The sequence below is a fragment of the Gorilla gorilla genome, chromosome 3, assembly GCF_029281585.2.
Source record: "Gorilla gorilla gorilla isolate KB3781 chromosome 3, NHGRI_mGorGor1-v2.1_pri, whole genome shotgun sequence".
Lineage (NCBI taxonomy): Eukaryota > Metazoa > Chordata > Mammalia > Primates > Hominidae > Gorilla > Gorilla gorilla.
In genome coordinates, this window is record NC_073227.2 from 23,741,728 (window position 1) to 23,761,248 (window position 19,521).

General features: G+C 39.8%; 1 protein-coding gene across 12 annotated transcripts in view; it reads left to right on the forward strand.

Moving 5' to 3' along the window:
* The window catches only part of CC2D2A (coiled-coil and C2 domain containing 2A), a 134,631-nt gene that overhangs the window by 62,659 nt on the left and 52,451 nt on the right, over nucleotides 1-19,521 (forward strand). For all 12 annotated transcript variants that reach the window (XM_019025284.4, XM_055385686.2, XM_055385690.2 and 9 more), the window contains 5 exons: nucleotides 738-844; nucleotides 3,545-3,685; nucleotides 7,234-7,390; nucleotides 8,213-8,451; nucleotides 11,141-11,318. In XM_019025284.4, coding sequence (XP_018880829.4) covers nucleotides 738-844; nucleotides 3,545-3,685; nucleotides 7,234-7,390; nucleotides 8,213-8,451; nucleotides 11,141-11,318 — 822 coding nt within the window. The remainder of the gene's footprint in view (nucleotides 1-737; nucleotides 845-3,544; nucleotides 3,686-7,233; nucleotides 7,391-8,212; nucleotides 8,452-11,140; nucleotides 11,319-19,521) is intronic.

Genomic DNA, 19,521 nt, shown 5'->3' on the forward strand with positions numbered 1-19,521 from the left:
TTCTGTAAACAGTACAGCACCCACCAGAAGTGGGTGTTAGGTGGAAGATATGTGGCTATTACTTGCTTACGTGATCTCAGAACCTGAGAAAAATGGTGGCTTGAGAATATCTGTCCTTAGAAACATTCTCATCTTGATATTTATTACCCCATCATGTAGCACTTAAACACAAGTCAGTGTTTCAACTTATGCTCAAAGGAATGGCTAAGCATTTGGATTTATTCCCAATGTGACACTATCCCATGGGATTTTTGTGGGTAATTTTGACTATAGGCAATTTTGGTCTCACGCCCTGACTTTAAAACCTTACTGCCCAAAGAAGAGATAACTTCACAATATCTCGTTTTACGAGTCTGTAATTTTATAGTTTCTTTATATCACAAGAATACCATCGTATGTCCTGGACCCAGACGAACGTGCTTTTAGCTTTGGAAGAAAACTTGGTTCTAAGATATACACATAAAAGTAATATTTTCATAAGCAGCTTGATTATCTGGGCCATGGAACAAGGATGGACATACACTATGCTTTACTAATCCAGTTTCTTCAAGAACAGATGAAACAATTCTCCATCATAATTCATTTATGTGAAAGTCTGGAGACAGCCAGATGCTTGAACATCCGTTCCATTCACAGACTGATGGCACCATTTTGCCCAGGAGAAGTGGGTGGGTCCAGTTGCACTGCAGTAGGGAATAGAGTTTGTAACCCAAAACTTGTATCCATATCGTTTTAAGCTCCAAGCTTTAAGAAATGCTGTTCAGACTGGCCTTGATCCAGAAAAACCTCATCAGTCTCTCGATACCATCCAAAAAACCATCAATGAGTATAAATCTGAAATCCGGTGAGTAAAGTTTGTTAAGTGTAACTACTTTTTTTCCCGTTAGATGTGCACTTGTTAGAGTTTATTTTTCCAGATACTTTTTCTGAATGCAATGAATACATGTGAAATTATGCCATATAAAACAATCAAATACATCTATCATATTAACACAGTATTTGAAGTCCAATAATGTGAATGAGGATGTAAGGAAATGGTCACTCTGCAGGTGTAAGGGAAAACTGCTACAGCTACCGCTTCCGAGAGCAGCTTGGCCCCAACTCATAGAATGTTGAAGAGGCTCATCAGTTTGGACCCAGCAATTCTGATTCAGATACAAGATGTTCTTTAAGGAGCTATGTGTGCATATGTACATGGGGACATGTGCAAAGATATGCACAGCATCATTCAAGAGTAAGACAGACTGGACACTGTGGCTCATGCCTGTAATCCCAGCACTTTGGGATGCCAAGGTGAGGACAGTTTGAAGCCAGGAGTTTGAGACTAGCCTGTACAAAAAGTTTAAAAAATTAGCTGAGTATAGTAGTATGTGCATGTAGTCCCAACTACTCGGAAGGCTGAGGAAGGAGGATCGCTTGAGCCCAAGAGTTTGAGGCTGCAGTGAGCTAGGATTGCACCATTGCACTCCAGCCTGGGTAACAGAGTGAGACCTTGACTCAAAAAAAAAAAAAAAAGAAAAAAGGAAGCCACTAGAAATAACCCAGTAGCAGAGTAAACCCATCTTGGTATACGCTTACAGTGAATTTCTGTACCACAGTTAAAATGACTGACTCATATCTGCAGGTATCAACATGGATAAGGAATCATATCATGTATACCATTCTGCAACTTGCTTCTTTATATACAATGCATCTTAGACATTTTCCTGTTACAGTGCATGTAGATTTATATCTCATCATTCTTTGACCATCATTCTCCTCTGTCCAGCTTATACATGTTCGGAGTCTCAGGTGTTATTGTTGTTTTCTTTTTACCCCCTTTTTTAAATTGCATTTTCTCCTGAAATGAATCCACTTTGTGGCTTTAAACAACACCCAGATGCCAGTGGCTCCCAAAGTTTCATTTCTGAGCAGGAGTCCACTGCACCGTCCAGACCCCATCGACATCAGATTTGAGAAGACTGTTCCTGACTCCCTAATCAAAATTGCCTTTCCCTCTTCCTCCCCAGCTCTGGTCACAAATTTTAATTAAATATTATTTTGTAATTTTCTGCTTCTTTAGCTTGTATGCAAATTTTTCTTGCTAAGAGCTCTTTTTAGCATTTCTGGGAAACTATCTTTTTTTTAGATACTAAAAAAGAAAGTAGAAAATATATCAGAAAGCCTGAAGATGTCATGTAACTCAGTAAAATAATTTTATATTGTGGTTTTTAAAACTGAAGCAGGGGTGATAACAGCTAAAGGCATAGGAGACGAACTGACCACCTGATGGTGACAGATAACATTTGTGGGCCTCTTACTTGGTATCGGGCAAGGTTCTAAGCACATTATGCGGATTAGCTCATTAACTCCTCCCAGCAACCCAGGGCAGTCAACTCCTACCATACCCATTTTACAGATGTGAGCCGGCAAAGGGAAGTAGCTTACCCAATCCAGCTAGTAAATAGTAGAGCCAAGATTCAAACCTGGGTAGTCTGGTTGCAACAACTGCACCCTTAACCACAATGCTTTACTGGTCCTCAAAGAGAATGTTTCTTATTCTAGTTTGTTGCTTTTTTGCTTTTCTAAGGGCTTCAGAAAGTCCTAGATCTTGACTACCTAACCACTATCATTTTCTGCCATCTTCCTTTTCTACAACTACCAGTTGATCTACTAGAAACCTAGACCCCCTTATTTCTCTGTACCACTAAGTCATCACACGTACAACCTCCAGACTTAGGCCTGCCTTCTGGAGGTCATGAGGTGCTAATTTGTGAAATGCTACATCCTTGGTTCCTCATAATACTTTCTTAGACAAACCTCACACTGTTATCATTTATGTATGTGTCCGTCCCCTGAGCTAAACTATAAACTCCCTGAGGATGGAGATATGGAGATATCTTCTGTCTCTTAGACACTTCTAAATCCCCTGGAATGACTCATGGCACTTGTTCAAAAATTTAGTAATTGTCTCATTATGCAACAAAATGCATTTGGTATCTAAACATGGCTATCATTTGTAAAAAGAACTTAAAGTAAGGTATTAAATAAAGATGAAAGCATTTTCAAATGATGCCTCTTCAGATCAAGCCAAAAATATTGGTAATCTAGTGAATATTGAAAATCTCCAAGGCATGCAATAACAATACTTCATCTCCTCAGTGTGGAACTTGTGATTTGTGTTAACACGGGAAGACTTTACATGTATTTGTTGCTAACTAGGACAGCAGCATACTTTGCTGTGTTTATAATAATTTAGTCCATGAGAACTGCCTTTGTTTTCTTACCTTCAAAGGTGACTATTTGTTGAAGGATGCATAGTTTTAATACAAATTTTTTAAGTACTTAAAGTCAGATCTGCCTAAAGAGAACATAATCAAGTAAATCTCTCAAGACAGGTTGACATCCTATTGTCTTTACATTCACATTTGTATTTAGTTTTCTGTACTTGTTTCAAAACACGGTAGCTATCAAATTGAATATACAATCACTGTAGCATTATTAATTTCTTTTGCAAACACACTTGACTTTTTAATATATACTCATGTGTTATTATATCTTGCAGACAAACAAGAAAATTCCGTGATGCTGAACAAGAAAAAGATAGAACATTGCTTAAGACCATCATAAAAGTTTGGAAAGAGATGAAATCCCTTCGAGAGTTCCAGAGATTTACAAATACTCCCTTGAAACTTGTTTTGAGAAAGTAGGCTTTTTTGAAAAATTATTTTATTGGGCTATATCATACATTAAGAAAAATGTATAAAACATGGATACAGTTTTAAAAGTAATTACAAACAAATATGCATGTAACCACTTCCCAGGTTAAGAAATAGAACATTGCGTACCTGAGCAGCCCCTCCCAAATAGCATTCTCCTCAATCCCCAAAATAACAACTACCTGGACTTTTGTGATCATTGTTTTCTTGCTTTTATACTTTTGCCAACTATGTGCAATCTCTAAGAATATATAGTTTAATATTGCCTGTATTTGACTTATACATAACTGAAAGTATGTTGTGTGTATTCTTTAGGGAATACATACATGCTTCTTTTCTTCAGTACTGTGTTTGTGAGATTCATCTACTTGACAGCACATAGCTGTAGTTAGATTTCTTTGCTTTATAATACTTCATTATATGAATATAGCCAAACTTGTCCATTTCTGTTGATGGGCATTTGAGTTTATTCCATTTTCAACTGTTACAGAAACCACTTCGGTACTTCTGGCATTTTTGTACTTGTCTTTTAGGGTACATGTGCCCAAGATTTCATTTCAACTTTACATTGCTGATTCCAAACATATTCCAGAAGTTGTGCTGATTCATGCCTTCCTGGGGGTTCTTGTAGGTGCTTATCACCCATATCATGCCTATCACTTGGTGGTGTTAATTAACATTTTGCCGACCTGCTGACATGTTTTAATTTATATTTTCCTGACTATTCATGAAGGTCAGCATTTTTTCATACATGCATTGACTATTTGGATTTCCTCTTTTGTGAGGTGTCTCTTCAAGGCTGTGGTCACTTTTTGGACTGGATTATTTATCTTGTTATCTTTTTTGGTAATTTATAGGCATTCTGCATATAACATGGGAATTTGTTAGTGGTGTGTATTGCAGATATCCTCTCCTACTCATTAGTTGTCTTTTTACTCTCTTTTTTTTGCTTTTTGATGGATACAAATTCTTAACTTTAAAAAGATAAAATACATTAGTTTTTTCTTTTACTGTTGGTGCTTTTTAAATGCTTCCCGAGTCATATAGATATTCTATGATATTGTCTCCTATAACCTTTATAATTTTAGCTTTCACATTTCATCTTTAATTTATTTGGAATTGACCATTTGTGGTGTGGAGAAAGTAAGCTTTGATAATATTTCTGCTACCTAATTCACTAGACTTTTATATATGCTTAAGAGTACAGCTTATCACAACAAGAGCATCTATGCTGCTGGTGTTGGTCCCTTTCTGATTGTTTCACCTGGATAAGTGTTGTACCCATATACTGACACAAATAGTAACAAATGTGGGCAGTTATCAGACATATTGCTTTGAAAACAGCCATATTACAGCCAAAGATAGCTACAAATTGTAAGTTTTCTTTGGCTGTAATTATAAAATTGAAAAAAAAAAAAAAAGCTTAGTTTTCAGGACAAGTATAAGACTGTGTGATCTTTGAGACTAGGGACCCTGTTGTCGTTGTATATCTGGTCCCTACCAGAGCACCTGCCACTTAGTATCTGCTCAGTTAATGTTGGTTAACAATAGTAACAAATTTAGGCAGTTATCTGACACATTGCTTTGAAAACAGCCATATTTCAGCCAAAGATAGCTGCAAATTGTAATTTTTCTTTAGCTGTAATTATAAAATTGAAAAAAAAAAGGTTAGTTTTCAGGACAAGTGTAAGACTGTGTGATCTTTGAGAGCAGGGACCCTATTGCCATTGTATATTTGGTCCCTACAAGAGCACCTGCCACTTAGTATCTGCTCAGTTAATATTGGTTAACAAATTCAAATATGCTACCCCACAAAAATAATGGCTGTCTCCCAGAAATTCCAGTGTTTGTGCTTTCGAATTCCATCTCCTAGGCTGAGCCTCCCACAGAAGCAGTACAGAAATCCTTGCCAGATTATTTTCTCTCTCCCTCCCTCCCATCATCCCTGCTGCTAACTCTCCCTCCATCCCTCCCCTCCTTCTTTTTGAGTTTATAGGGTAAACTAAATTTATAGGCATTTTACCCATAAGGTCATAACACTCCTTCCCCTGATAAGTGGCTATCTTCCAAATTCTTTTGGAGTACCCTTTTTTCACATTCTTGATTCATCTAGCCACCTTATAATAAAGCATAGTTTTTCCCACAAAAAAAAACTATTCAAGTTTATTCATGCTTTTGAATAACAATGAGAAAAGTGAATGGTTTTCTGTATATCAGAGATGGAACATAATTTTGAAGCCGAATTCCCCCTGGTGTTTATAAATTTCGGGTACCACTGTGCATCCAAAGTGATTTATTTGGTAGTCATCCTAGAGAGCTGCAAGAGCTTGTGCCTTGGGGGACTGTAAACTGCTTAAACTCCAGGCGACATGTATCCATAAGCAAATATTTGTCAGCTTTATGCACTTGTCTAAGTTTATGTAAAATGGATTATGAAGCTTAACTGCCTTGGGGGAAATAGTGCAGTCAGTATTCAGCACCATCTCCAAAGTGCTGGGTGGGATGGATGAAGTCACCACACATTTGCCGCCATCTACCAGGAGAGCCATGCTGTTCATCAACATGTTAAGGGCTCTGAAAAGATGACCAGCAAGGAACCTTTCACACTTATTTAATCCAGTGTTAATATGGCCACAATATCTTTTCCTGATGGTACATCTCACAGAACTAATGTCCTACAGAACACACTGTGGGAAACGGTGGTTTGAACTGGGTTGATCTCCTGGTGCAGTATAAGCAAAATCATCAAAGAAAAACCCAAATCCTCCATCCAAAGTCAAAAAAAGTGGTTTCACCATCATTCTCAGCAAACTATCACAAGGACAGAAAACCAAACACCGCATGTTCTCACTCACAGGTGGGAACTGAACAATGAGAACACTTGGACACAGGGCGGGGAACATCACACACCAGGGCCTGTTGGGGGTGGGAGGGTTGGGGGAGGGATAGCATTAGGAGAAGTACCTAATGTAGACGATGGGTTGATGCGTGCAGTAAACCAGCATGGCACATGTATACCTATGTATCAAACCTGCATGTTGTGCACATGTACCCTACAACTTAAAGTATAATTTTAAAAAATTAAAATTAAAATTTTTTAAAAAGTGGTTTCAGGGACTCAGTAGCAACAAAATGAAGCAGTTCCTCAGAGACTTGAAGAAGTCATAAAATAACTAATGAAATTTCCACCACTATCAGCTGAGAACTTACAGGCCCCAGGTCAACACACCACACAGATCATTTAACACAGAGAGGCATGGCTGCTCAGTGTTCAGTGGGTTGGGCTCATATTCAGCCCTTCCACTCACCAGCTGTGTGCTCTTGGGTAACTTACTTAACTTCTATGTGCCTCTGTCATCTCATGTATACGGTGTGGATAATAATAGCATCTGCCTCACAGGATTGTGAGTTTACATGTGCGACATCTTTAGAAGAGGAACTGGCACATAGCAAGTCCAATATAAGTATTTGCTGTTATTATTGCTCTCTTACTTAATTTCCAGAAATAACCAAGGGACTACAAATTATTTTAAAGGGAAAAAGCTGACCAGAAAGCAGATGAAGAAGCATATGAAGCAGAAATTCAAGCTGAAATAAGTGAACTGTTAGAAGAGCACACGGAGGAGTACGCACAGAAGATGGAAGAATACAGAACGTCGTTACACCAGTGGAAGGCCCGGAGGAAAGCGCAAGTGTGTAAACAAACACTCAGCCTGGAATAGGGCTGGCCAGGAAGGGTCTGGGAGGGCAGCCTCCAGTACAGGAGTGGGGAAACCAGACTGGCAGACTAGGGTATCCTGTGGCTCCCTCTGTCTCTTCCCCATCCCCTGGCTAAGGGATAAAAGGATGAATGAATTGACTGGCTAATGCATTTGCTTAAAAAGCCACCCAGCTGACTGATACCAGAGCCAGCTTTGTCCACAGAGAATGCTATGGTAGCACTCTGTGCCTATTTAAGTAATAATGTAGTAATCACTAATGCATGTGTCCAGCACTGTGCTGAGTATCTTACATGCATTATTCCATTAAATGTAGGGATTGATGCTTCTGAGTTTCCTTCAGAAAATTATATAACTTTATGCACGTGACCCTACAAAACTGAGTCCAAGGGCAACAAATAATAGATCAGGTGGACCTGCAATGCTCACTGTGCTTACATGCCTTATTTTAATATTTCAAGATGTGTACTTCGCCTTGAAAACCAAAATTAATGATCACATGAATACCTACCATTTTTTAAGCTCTTTCCAGGGACTAGGCTGTATGACAAATGCTTTTTAGGCATTTCAACAGTCTCATTTCAACAGCCCTGGGAGAAATTTCCTGGGCTCCATTCTGTAGATGAAAAAACTGAGGCACAGAGAGGTCAGGTGGCTTAGTGACCTGCCTGATTACACACATCTGGTTGAAATGGGGCTGGGGTTTGTATCCAGGTCCATCTGGCTATGAAGACTGTGCTCTTAAATGAAATTCCAAAATTCCTGTTTGATGTCATGTTGCCTCTAACTCAACAGAGGGCCAAGAAGAAGAAAAGGAAACAAGCAGCAGAAGAACATCCCGGTGATGAGATTGCAGAGCCGTATCCCGAGGAGGACCTTGTGAAGCCCAGCCCTCCAGAGCCCACTGATCGGGCAGTGATAGAGCAGGAGGTGAGGGAGAGAGCAGCCCAGAGCAGGAGGAGGCCTTGGGAGCCCACGCTGGTCCCGGAGCTAAGCCTGGCAGGAAGCGTAACACCCAATGACCAGTGCCCCAGGTGAGTGGATGCTCTGACCGTAAATGACGCTGACATCTGATACACATGTTCACGTGGGCACATGCACACACACATGCACGACATGGGGAGTGTACACTTACTGACCTACACGAGCATCAGGAGTATCATTAACTCTGAATGAATATTAGGTTGAACCACATGAAATTGCTGACATTTGCCCACTTTAGGTGATTTCATATGATTCACCTACCTCATGCATCTGCACTGGCCACTCAGGAGCACACTGGAAAGCTCCCTGTAGGAGAAGCATCCCAGTTGCAAATCTCTGCCTGCTCTTCACAGTGGCTGTCTGTGTGCCTTTTGATTTGAGTCCCTTATCTGTAACCTCAATGAGTCCTTCAGTCCACTGGTAGCATGTCCCACCTTTCTGGCACAGGCACGGATGCCTTTCCTTGCCCCTTCCTTGATTTCAGCTGCTCCAGGGATCAGCTTTTCTCCTTGAAGACCCCCCAAAAAGTTGTGGGTGGTATTTAAGTCAGGCCATCTGAAGCATACCCTCCAGATTTGATAAAAATACATGTCTAGTCATTCTCACTTGATGCCTAAGAGAAACATCACTTGATTTATATATATTTGTACATATAATAATTCATAAACATACATTTGTAAGTTCATCTTTTTAAAAATTATAACATAATAAAAATATTTTTATGTTTCCTATTTATTCTTTCCTTCACTGAATAGCCATGGTTCTCAAAGTATAGCCCCGGAATCAGCAGCATCAGCATCACTGAGGACTTGTTAGAAACATAAACTCAGGCCAGGCATGGTGGCTCATGCCTGTAACCTCAGCACTTTGGGAGGCCAAGGCAGGAGGATCGCTTGAGGCCAGGAGTTGGAGACCAGCCTGGGGAACAAAATGAGACCTCACCTCTATTGAATAAATAAATAAATACCCCAAACATTTTTAGTACCTCACATTGAAATAAATGTGTTTAAGAAAGGTTAATAAAAACTAGCCAGACAATTAAAGTCAACCAACTAAACAGAAATTTTAAAAATAATTTTAAAAAAGAAAGAAATGCAAACTCACAAGTTCTACCTGAGACTTACTGAACCTGGAACCCTGAGGTGGGGCCTAGAAAACTGTTCTCACAAGGTCTCCAAGTGATTCTGATGCATGTTATGGTATATCATCATTAATTAAAGGGAGTCCATTAAAATCATCGATACCACAAAATCCCAGGCTTAGTTCTCCAGTAAATAGAAGATCTATCATGAATACAGGGACTATTGTACACTGGAATCTTCAATATCCCAACGTGAAAAATGAGAATTCAAATAAAGTCAGTCAGCCTCCGAGTTCATTAAAACATGGGAGTTAATTAGGATGTCATTATAAGACTTCTCACAGTCTTGGTTTCAAACTTCTGCTAATGTTATAATGATTGATTTATTCTAATGATTGATTTATTTTAAAATTATAGCTTTTTGTGCATTTTCATGTGTTCCCTCAACTTCACATATTAAGATATTATACATAAACTATTCCCCTGCACTAAGTAAGCAATTTTCAAGGCACAAGTACCATACCCTATAATTTTGACATGAATGTTCAAAATATGTGATGACACAGCATGCTTTCTAAAAGGAAAATTTGGGCTTGATTTGGTAATCTTTTATGAGTGGAGTCTAAGTCTTGAGTGTCGTGGATACTTTCTGCAAATTTGCTGTGAAGTGTCCTTTATTAAAAAAATGCTGAAGTAATTTGAGCTATTTCATCTAGAATAAGTCTAAATTATAGACATGTAAAAAGTTAAAACTACCACCCCCTTTAATTACTAGGGAATTTCTGTTTGGAATGATGAAGAAGCTCTGAAGATGGATAGTGGTGATGGTTAGACAACATAGTAATTGTATGTAATGCCACTGAATCATACACTTAAAAATGGTTAAAGTGATAAACATTACGTTATGTTATATATATTTACAATGGAACAATTTTTAATAAACTACCACCCCCCCCAAAAAAAAAACCTAAGCTTGTTTCAAATTTTGATGCCCTAACCTTTTCCTTTCCTCAATTAGCTTGAATTGCTATTGACTTAACCAATAACTGGCATATTTTGGTGGATGTCTGTACACATACGTACAATAAAATTAAAGACCAATGGGAGGTTGTTTTTTTTTTAACTTTCTGATTTAGATTATCTTTAAAAATAAGGAACATTTATTAATACTCTGCATCCATTGAACATTCACTTACTGTCTGAAAATGTTGAGAAAAACTTGGTATCTTGGAAAAATGAACTCGATCTAACTGCTACAATATGCTGCTGTATTTTTAGAATAAAACTTCTTACTCAAATATAAATCATTATTATCCCCTTTGTCTTGAATTTATTCCATTTAACAAGGAATATGTGAATTTAAAACTTTGAGACACAAATGTAAAGCTTGCCTGAAAAACCTGAGGAGACTGTAGCACAACAATGAATGGACTCTAGTTCTTAAATCCTCTGTGCCCTTTTCAGTGTCTGTTAATGGCTTCTCCATAAATTCCACACTACTCTGCAAGACCTGTGGCTCCTCTGGTTAAATGAGGGCTGACATGATTGGGAGAGTTGCCTGCAGTGTGTCTTGTTCTGTTCAGTTCTTATTTATCATATATTTTGGTGATCTTAGTAAATTATTACTAACTCCACCTGTGAATGGTCTCCTTTTGCAGAGCAGAGGTCTGGAGAAGGGAGGATGTAAAGAAGCGCTCAGTGTACTTAAAAGTGCTCTTCAACAACAAGGAGGTGTCCAGGACAGTCAGTCGGCCACTAGGAGCAGACTTCCGAGTTCACTTTGGGCAGATTTTCAATTTGCAAATAGTCAACTGGCCGGAGAGTTTAACACTTCAGGTACACATTTTAATTATAGTTACTGGCCGGGCACTGTGGCTCATGCCTGTACTTTGGGAGGCCAAGGTGGGCAGATCACTTAAGGCCAGGAGTTCGAGACCACCCTGGCCAACATGGCAAAACCACATCTCTACTGTAAATACAAAAAAAAAAATTAGCCAAGTGTGCTGGCGGGTGCCTGTAATCCCAGCTACTCAGGAGGCTGAGGCAGGAGAATCTCTTGAACCCAGGAGGTGGAGGTTGCATTGAGCTGAGATCACACCACTGTACTCCAGTCTAGGCGACAGAGTGTGACTCTGTCTCAAAACAATAGTAATAATAATTATTATTATTATAGTTACTGCCCCAATAATTTTTTGTTCATTACAGGTTTGAGATGATTTTAAATCATCCATTGGTTATACATATGTCTCAATAGAGTCTCAAGCCTCTTCCTTGGCACATCTGTTCTTAAAGTCTTCGAAGAAAGAGATCTGTTCCCCAACTCACCTACTGAAAATGCTGGCAGAATAACTCTGGCCACAGTGCTCTGGAGTGTCTGCCTTGAGATGGGAGAGGGGTGCTGAAGGGGGTGGGGCACAGGGAGATCTCCAGCTCATTCATTGAAGACATATTTCAACATCACCCTCTACAAGGACTCTAGTGTAATATAACAGAGAAATCAATTATGCCGCAATCACGGGAGGTTATGATGTGGGAAAGATACAGGTGCTAGGATCCCCCCAAAATTAATAAATCTCCTCACTAGCCTAAATTCCACCGTTAGCAATATATTTATTTGAGTCTATTTTAGTTTCCTGGGGAAACTAAACTATAACAAGGAACCACTAACTTGGTGGCTTCAAAACAACAGAAATGTGTTTACTCACAGTTCTGGAGGCCTAAAGTCTGAAATCAAGGTGTCAGTAGGGCCGTACTCCCTCTAAAAGCTCTAGAGGAGTATCTTTCCCTGCCTCTTCCAGCTCCTCCTGGCACTTAAGAGTTCCTTGGTTTGTGTTAGCGTAACTCTAATCTCTGCTTCCATCTTCACATAGCCTTCTCTGTGTCTCTCTCTGTGGGTCCTCTTTTGTCGCTTATAAGAACACTCTTATTGGATTTAGGGCCCACCCTAATCTAATATGATCTTATCTTCATCCTTAACTAATGACATCTGCAAAGACCCCATTTCCAAATTAGGTCGCATTCTGAGTTTCTGGGTGGACATCAATATGTGGAGGATGCTATTTAACCCATTACAGTGTCTTCAGTCTTGCTTGTTCTTTCGGTGACTCTTCTCCCACAATGCTAACAGGTCTCTCTTATGATCCTAACAGGCTTGTTAACTAGGATTGCAGCTTTGTGGCATGCATGCCCTTGTTTCCCTACCACCACCCAGGCAGAAATCACAGATCCTCATCCATCACTTAGGCAGAAATTTCTCACTCCCCTCCACCACCCTTGCCAGAAAGCAATAATTGATGGTGCTATTTTTGTTGTGTTTTCCCACTGAGCCTGAATATAATTTTAGAACTCTTCTCAATACAGTACTTCAGGTAGCCACTACCTATTCCTAGTGAGTATGACTGACAAAGTCTGCAGGTACCATCACGGCTGTATAATTAATAAAATATTTACATACTCTGTACTGACTGATAAATAGCTGCTGCCCTGACCTTCCCAGATGCCATCCTGGCCACATAAGCCCCACTTCAAGGACCCCTGGACCTTACTACAATTGACCAATTAAAGCGGGTGGCTGACCAAGGCCAGTGCCTCCAGGGTCCTGTTCCCAAGCTGTGGTGGGCAGCTCTTCTAATGAACCCAGGAGGTGGGTTCAATACTGTGTATTGTTCAGTATTTTGAATATCAAGCCCCGCCTAGATCTCAGTAGTTAAAAACCTTCTACAACCTGTAGAGGACGTTCGTGACAGCTGGGATGTGTTCTTTTGACAGTGGGAAGGAAGCACTGCATGGAAAGAGAGGAAGCGGTGCCAAGAAATGGGAGGCAGAACCTGAAAGGGCCGGCACTGGGCACCCAAGGTCAACCGCCTTGGCTTAGAATTCCTCCAGAGCCTGTGGCAGTTTTGTCCTGTACCTTTTAATCTGTGATCTGGGGGTGGGTGAGGGCAGGGGTGGTCCTCATTTACAAAGCACCAAGCATCAAGACTCAAGCAAAATTCCTTTCTGTATTGATAACAGGATTGATATCTGCATAAATGAAATTTTTTTCTTGAAATTTTAGAACTTTAGAATTTGTCTTGGTCTTGTCACTCGTATAACTCTTTAAAATGCCACGTAATTTTTTTAAATGTCTGTGTATTCTGAAACTTGAAAAAAAACAAACTTTTTTGGCTGCTAACTTAAACATAATATGAGTGAGAGGAGAAAGCAAGTAGAAAATGGTTTTAGAAAGGGGATTGGAGTTGGAGGTTTGGTGAAAACCTGAGATTTTCTTAAGCCTGAAAATTCACTTTCTGAATATCAACTGGGGGAAAATAATTTCTATTAATGTTTACTTCTTCCTTGATTTATAACTCTGAATGAACACAGAGAATGAAATGAGGTGATTTTGTCTGAAGGTAAAAGTAGAGAGTTGCCCAACTCTGCACTGGAGAGGAGAAGTGGGGCAGCCTTCAGATACGTGGTCACTGGACACAGCCCCTGTGAGGTCCCTGCCCCACTGTGCGGTCCACGTGGACTCTCTATTCCATCTGCTCTGGGGCTTCTGCTGAGGCTGATGGCCTGGAACACTTGAAGGGCTCCTCTTCCTCTGTCCTCTTAGCAGTGTCAGTGGGGTCTGTTATCCTGCTTCCTGAATTTCAGCTAATCTCTCCATCTCATCACCACTCACTGGGATGTACAATTATTTGAGCCACTTAAACTATGTACATCATCACAACTGGAAGACCATTCAATTTCAGATATGTTTAAATGATAAAGTCTATTATACTATATACCACTAACAACGGATTAAGAGCAGCCTTTCTTAGCCAGGGATTCCCTGCAGGGATTCCTTTCCATTTGGATGGAACATTTAAAATCTGAATGCCTTGCTAGGGAGAGTTGAATTCTGAAGCCTCCCATCTTCACTGCTTCCCACATCAACCTGTCTGCCGTGCCCCTGAACATATTCACTTAAATTTTAAAGTAAGACTTACTGCACACAAAACATTGTCTAAACTAAGAATAAAACTTGACTGAGAAAGTAAAGAAACGCAAACTCCAGAGGCATACTTGCTGCTCCTCTGTCTCCTGCCCTGAACAGAGGAGGAGCTGCAGGGGCCCACATGAGTCCCTCCCTTTCTGCAGGCATCAATAGTGAAGAGGTCAGTATTCAGAGTTCTGCCTCCTAGTCTGACATCCATCATCAACTCATCCTCCCTGTTCCTCCCCTACAGAGGAAAAGCTGATATCAGGAAGACCAAGATTAACATGAGAAGACCAGATAGAGAGCTAGAAGGAAGAGAAGAAGACAGTAATGAGGCAGGCAGGAAGGAAAGGAAGTGGGCCAGGAGACACCCACTGGCAGACTCAGAAAGACAGGAGAGAAGGCAAGAAGGCCTCCCCTCCTGCAGGTGCCCAGCCATGCCTCCACTGATGGGTGAGAGCTCAGACTACTACCCAGGCAGCCTGTGAAACACACTCCCACTATGGGCACTTCTGAATGTTCTGAATTACTTTAGAGGGAGAGACTATCCTCTGTCTCCCACAGCACACCAGTATTTTATTTCACATATATTCTAAAATGCAAACAAAGCCTTCAATACTATCTCCTGCTTATTGCCTTGAATATTAGCTTGCTGTGGATGTTACAGTCAAAATAATTTTTGAAAAACCAATGTGACAATACTATGAAATAAATTTTTAAATAAAAAAGCAAAGTTACCCAGAATATTATCCAGAATATATTCATAGGCAATAAGCTTGGTCCTAAAAACTAAATCATGTAATTTTTTAAAAAGTTATAAATTAAGGGAGTTTTGACTAAGTTCTTAAGCTATTTAAAGGGATCTGATAACTGCCCAACTCTCATACCACAATGGCATAATGGCATAGTTTTTTAAGACTGAGTAGTGACTACAGATTAAATTAATCTAGGAGATACTGAATTTCAAGTCTCTAGTCATAATAAGTACTATGCTATTCGGAAATTTTCCACATGATTGCTAGATTTAAACTAGGGAAGAATTACTGGCAACTTTAGGAGGGTAGAAAAACTCACCTAAAATACATCTGTTAATGCCAATGCTATCAAATTCTTAACTTTAAAGCATAGTATATTTCAGAAAAAGTTCTAAGATTCTCAAAACTATAATGCATCAATTGATAACTCAGCAACCAAGCGGTCAATGTTTTCTGCTTGATTGTGAAAAGCCAACTGCGTATCTAAGCCAGGGTGTTGTGGAGAATTGGAAGCCATGTATACAGAGGGGCACATAGGACCCTGCCTCAGGAGTTTCAGTCCAGCTAGGATATAAGGGAGAGCTACAAAGAATCAATACTCACTGGTGCATAGATGTTAACAGCCTTTGAAAGGAGCAGTGTAGACTGTGATGTTTGATTTCTTGCATGTTTGTAACCATAAGGCTCAGAGCTTCTAGCCAGGCTTGAGATAAGAATGCCAAGGCAGTTCTACAAGCAGAAGGGTAAGTCCAAAGGCTAGCACAGAAAGCCAGGAGTGAGGGGATGGGCTCAGGGCCTGGCAGTAGAAATGGGAAGAAGGAATTAATTAAAGTAAGATTGCAGCCAGAATTGGTGGAATCCACAGAGCTTGATGACAGTTTAACTTGAGGAAGTAAAAAGGGGAGAATCAGAGTTGGGCCAGGAACAGTGGCTCACGCCTATAATCCCAGCACTTTGGGAGGCTGAGACGGAAGGATAGCTTGGGCCCAGAAGTTTGAGACCACCCTGTGCAACCTAGCGAGACCCCATCTCTACAAAAATTCTAAAAAATTAGCTGGGCATGGTGGTACATACCTCTAGTCCCAGCTACTTGGGAGGCTGAGGCAAGAGGATTGCTTAAGCCTCGGAGTTTGAGGCTGCAATGAGCCATGATCACGCCACTGCACTCCAGCCTGGGAGACAGGGTGAGACCCTGTCTCAAAAAAAAAAATTGGCCCCAAGAGAAGGATGAGATTGGACTTCATGGGACAGGGGAGTTGGAGCCAGGCCACAGTCCTTCCAGAAAGGTCTTGAAAATCTTGGCTTTGGAGGCCTTTCCAAAATAAATATGTAGGGTTTTAAAAATGAAATTTGGCTTAGAAATTTAAAAAGCTTTGCCTTCATTTTTGTGTCATTCACATCTGTAACTTTATCCTACATTCATCTTCTCAACACCAAAACAACTAACAACAGTGGTATAATATTGCTGGGTGCCTTTTAAATTTTTTAACATTATCATTTCTCCTTATTAGTCAATCCTGTTAAGCTTTTGTATTCCTGGCATGTGGATTGAGATAGGGAAATTCTCCTTTTAACCTACTTGGTGATGGCCCAGCTTTCTCTTCTCAGGGCCTTTCCTAATTCTCTGGCTCATCTGAGGAATAACTCCTCTATCAAGAGTGGGAATAACAGTCATGTTTGGAGAAGTGTCCTTGTTTACCCTCGCCTACCTCACTTTTGTGGTTGCTGTTGGTTCTTTACGGACCCAAGTCCAAAACAGATGTTTTCACATACATCTTACTTGCCATGCTTTAAACTGGATGACAGCAAGTCCGACTGCTGATCCCAGAAAGCCCTGCTGTGTGCAGTTGGAAAGGTCAGGTGGTTGAGGGCTGGTAGGAAGTCGGGTGGCGGCTGCAGGGAAGATGGGTTGCATAAGGCAAGAAGACAGGTGTGGTCATCTAAAGGTAAGACAATGAGGGTTTGAATGAGACAAGGCCTGTGAAACTGGGAAATCTCTAGGAAATGTTTACTAAGTGTCTACTGCAGGAACACAATATTTACATATGTTATCTAGTGTCATCCTGAAGAAAGCCATGGGTACTATAATGGGAGAATTCCCATAAAAAAAAAAATCTTCCTTGCTTTATTTCTCTGACAAAATGACAGGTATAGAAATGTCTGCAGGGAAAAAACATGCTGGTTCCATGCTATCATTTTAGATGGGAAAAACAAAACTTGTGATACTTTTCTTTTGTTCCTTTACAATATTCTGTGATTTTTTTAACTTTTTTATTGATACATAATAATTGTATGTATTTATGGGGTACATGTGGTATTTTGATACATGAATAGAATGTATAATGATCAAATCAGGGTATTTAGAATATCTATTACCTCAAACATTTATCATTTGTGTTGCAAACATTTTAAATCTTCTCTTCTAGCTATTTTGAAATATACAGTAAGTTATTGTTAACTATAGTAACCCTACTGTGCTATCAAACACTAGAACATACTCCTTCTAACTATATTTCTATACCATTAACGAACCTCTCTTCATCCTCCTCCTCTACCTCCTCCCTTCTCAGCCTTTAATAACCATCATTCTACTCTTTTCCTACATAAGATCAGCTTTTTAGGCTCCCACATATGAGTGAGAGGCCAGGGGTGCTGCTAAGCATCCTACAACATACAACTCACCACAACAAAGAATTACTTGGCCTGAGAACCCTCAGCACCGTTGAGAGAAAACAAAAATGAAACTAAATTATACAGAGATCTACTTATAAATACCTACTTAAAGCCCAAAGTACCCATTTCCTAATTTTTAAAAATAGCAGTTCTTCCTAGCATTTAAAAGAACTTCTGGGCCAGGTACGGTGGCTCACCCTGTAATCCCAGCACTTTGGGAGGTCATGGCGGGTGGATCACCTGAGGTTGGCAGTTCGAGACCAGTCTGGCCAACATGCAGAAACGCCGTCTCTATTAAAGATAGAAAATTAGCGGGGCGTGGTGGTGCATGCCTGTAATCCCAGCTACTCAGGAGGCTGAGGCAGGAGAATTGCATGAACTCAGGAGGTGGAAGTTGCTGTGAGCTGAGATCACTCCATTGCACTCCAGCCTAGGCAACAAGAGCGAAACTCCGTATCCAAAAAAATAAAAAATAAAAATAAATAAAAGAACTTCTGCTATCTTAAGAGAGTAGGAAATAAAGATTGGGGAAATTCTGGATTTTTTTTTTTTTTTGGCTTTGTCAGATAGAATCCGTTTTTTTCTCATTAAAATAATCTGATAAATATCTCCTAAGACAGTAACACCAACTAGCAAACCCTCCATTTCCCTAGAGTCCATGATTGCCTCTGCCTACAGACTTGGCACCAAGAGCCCCCAGTCAGTTCCTCTCTAGGCACCAGCTAGGAATGTGGCTCCAGAAACTAGGAATAAGCCGCCTTCCACTGATGTCCTCAGAAACACCCTTTATGTGATCACTTATGTTTTATTGGTCATCACCAGGCATGGTGACCAGCACAGGAAACACCCATGAGGAGTAAAAACCACCTTTCATAGCCTTTCATAAGGATTGTGGTGAAGATTAAACAAGGTACCACTCCAAAAGCCCCTTAAGTCCCTGTGCTTCCTACAAAAGGATGTCTCAATAAATTTTTGTCTCAATTAATTCTGGCAAAAAAAAAAATTGTGGTTTCTTTCATTTCAAACAAAATGAAAGAAAACACATCATTTTCTTGGGATAAGACTTCATGCCAATGAGTTTGTAATTTAAGAGGTCAAACCAAGGTCTCCAGTGCAATAAATGATAACTACTACATGTTCTTTAAGCTGTAGAAGATTATAGAATTATAGGCTCTTAAGAGTGTTGGGTCAAGCAACAAATGGCACTCCTTGTCCCATCAGAGTTGTGAACCAATAAAAATATAGAGAACATTTTTTAAAAGAGGAGGGGTCACTTATAAACTAATAGAGGCTTGAGGAACATATCAGTCAATTACAACATATGGAATACATTTTGATCCTGATTCAAACAAAATGTTACAGAATTTTTTGAGGCTCTCAAGGAAATTTGAAACTTACTAATAGTTGAGGTTACTAAGGAATTATTATAAAAATAGTATTGTAATTATGCTTTTTAAAAATATTATCTATTATAGATACATATTGAAATATTTACAGATAAAATGATGTCTAGATTCAAAATAATGGAGGGGAGGGGAATGGTTGACAGTATAGATGAAATAAGATGGTCATAACATAGTGATCATTGAAGCTGGGGGTGACAGGTCTGTGGCATATTATTATTCCTGCATTATATGTGTTTGAAATT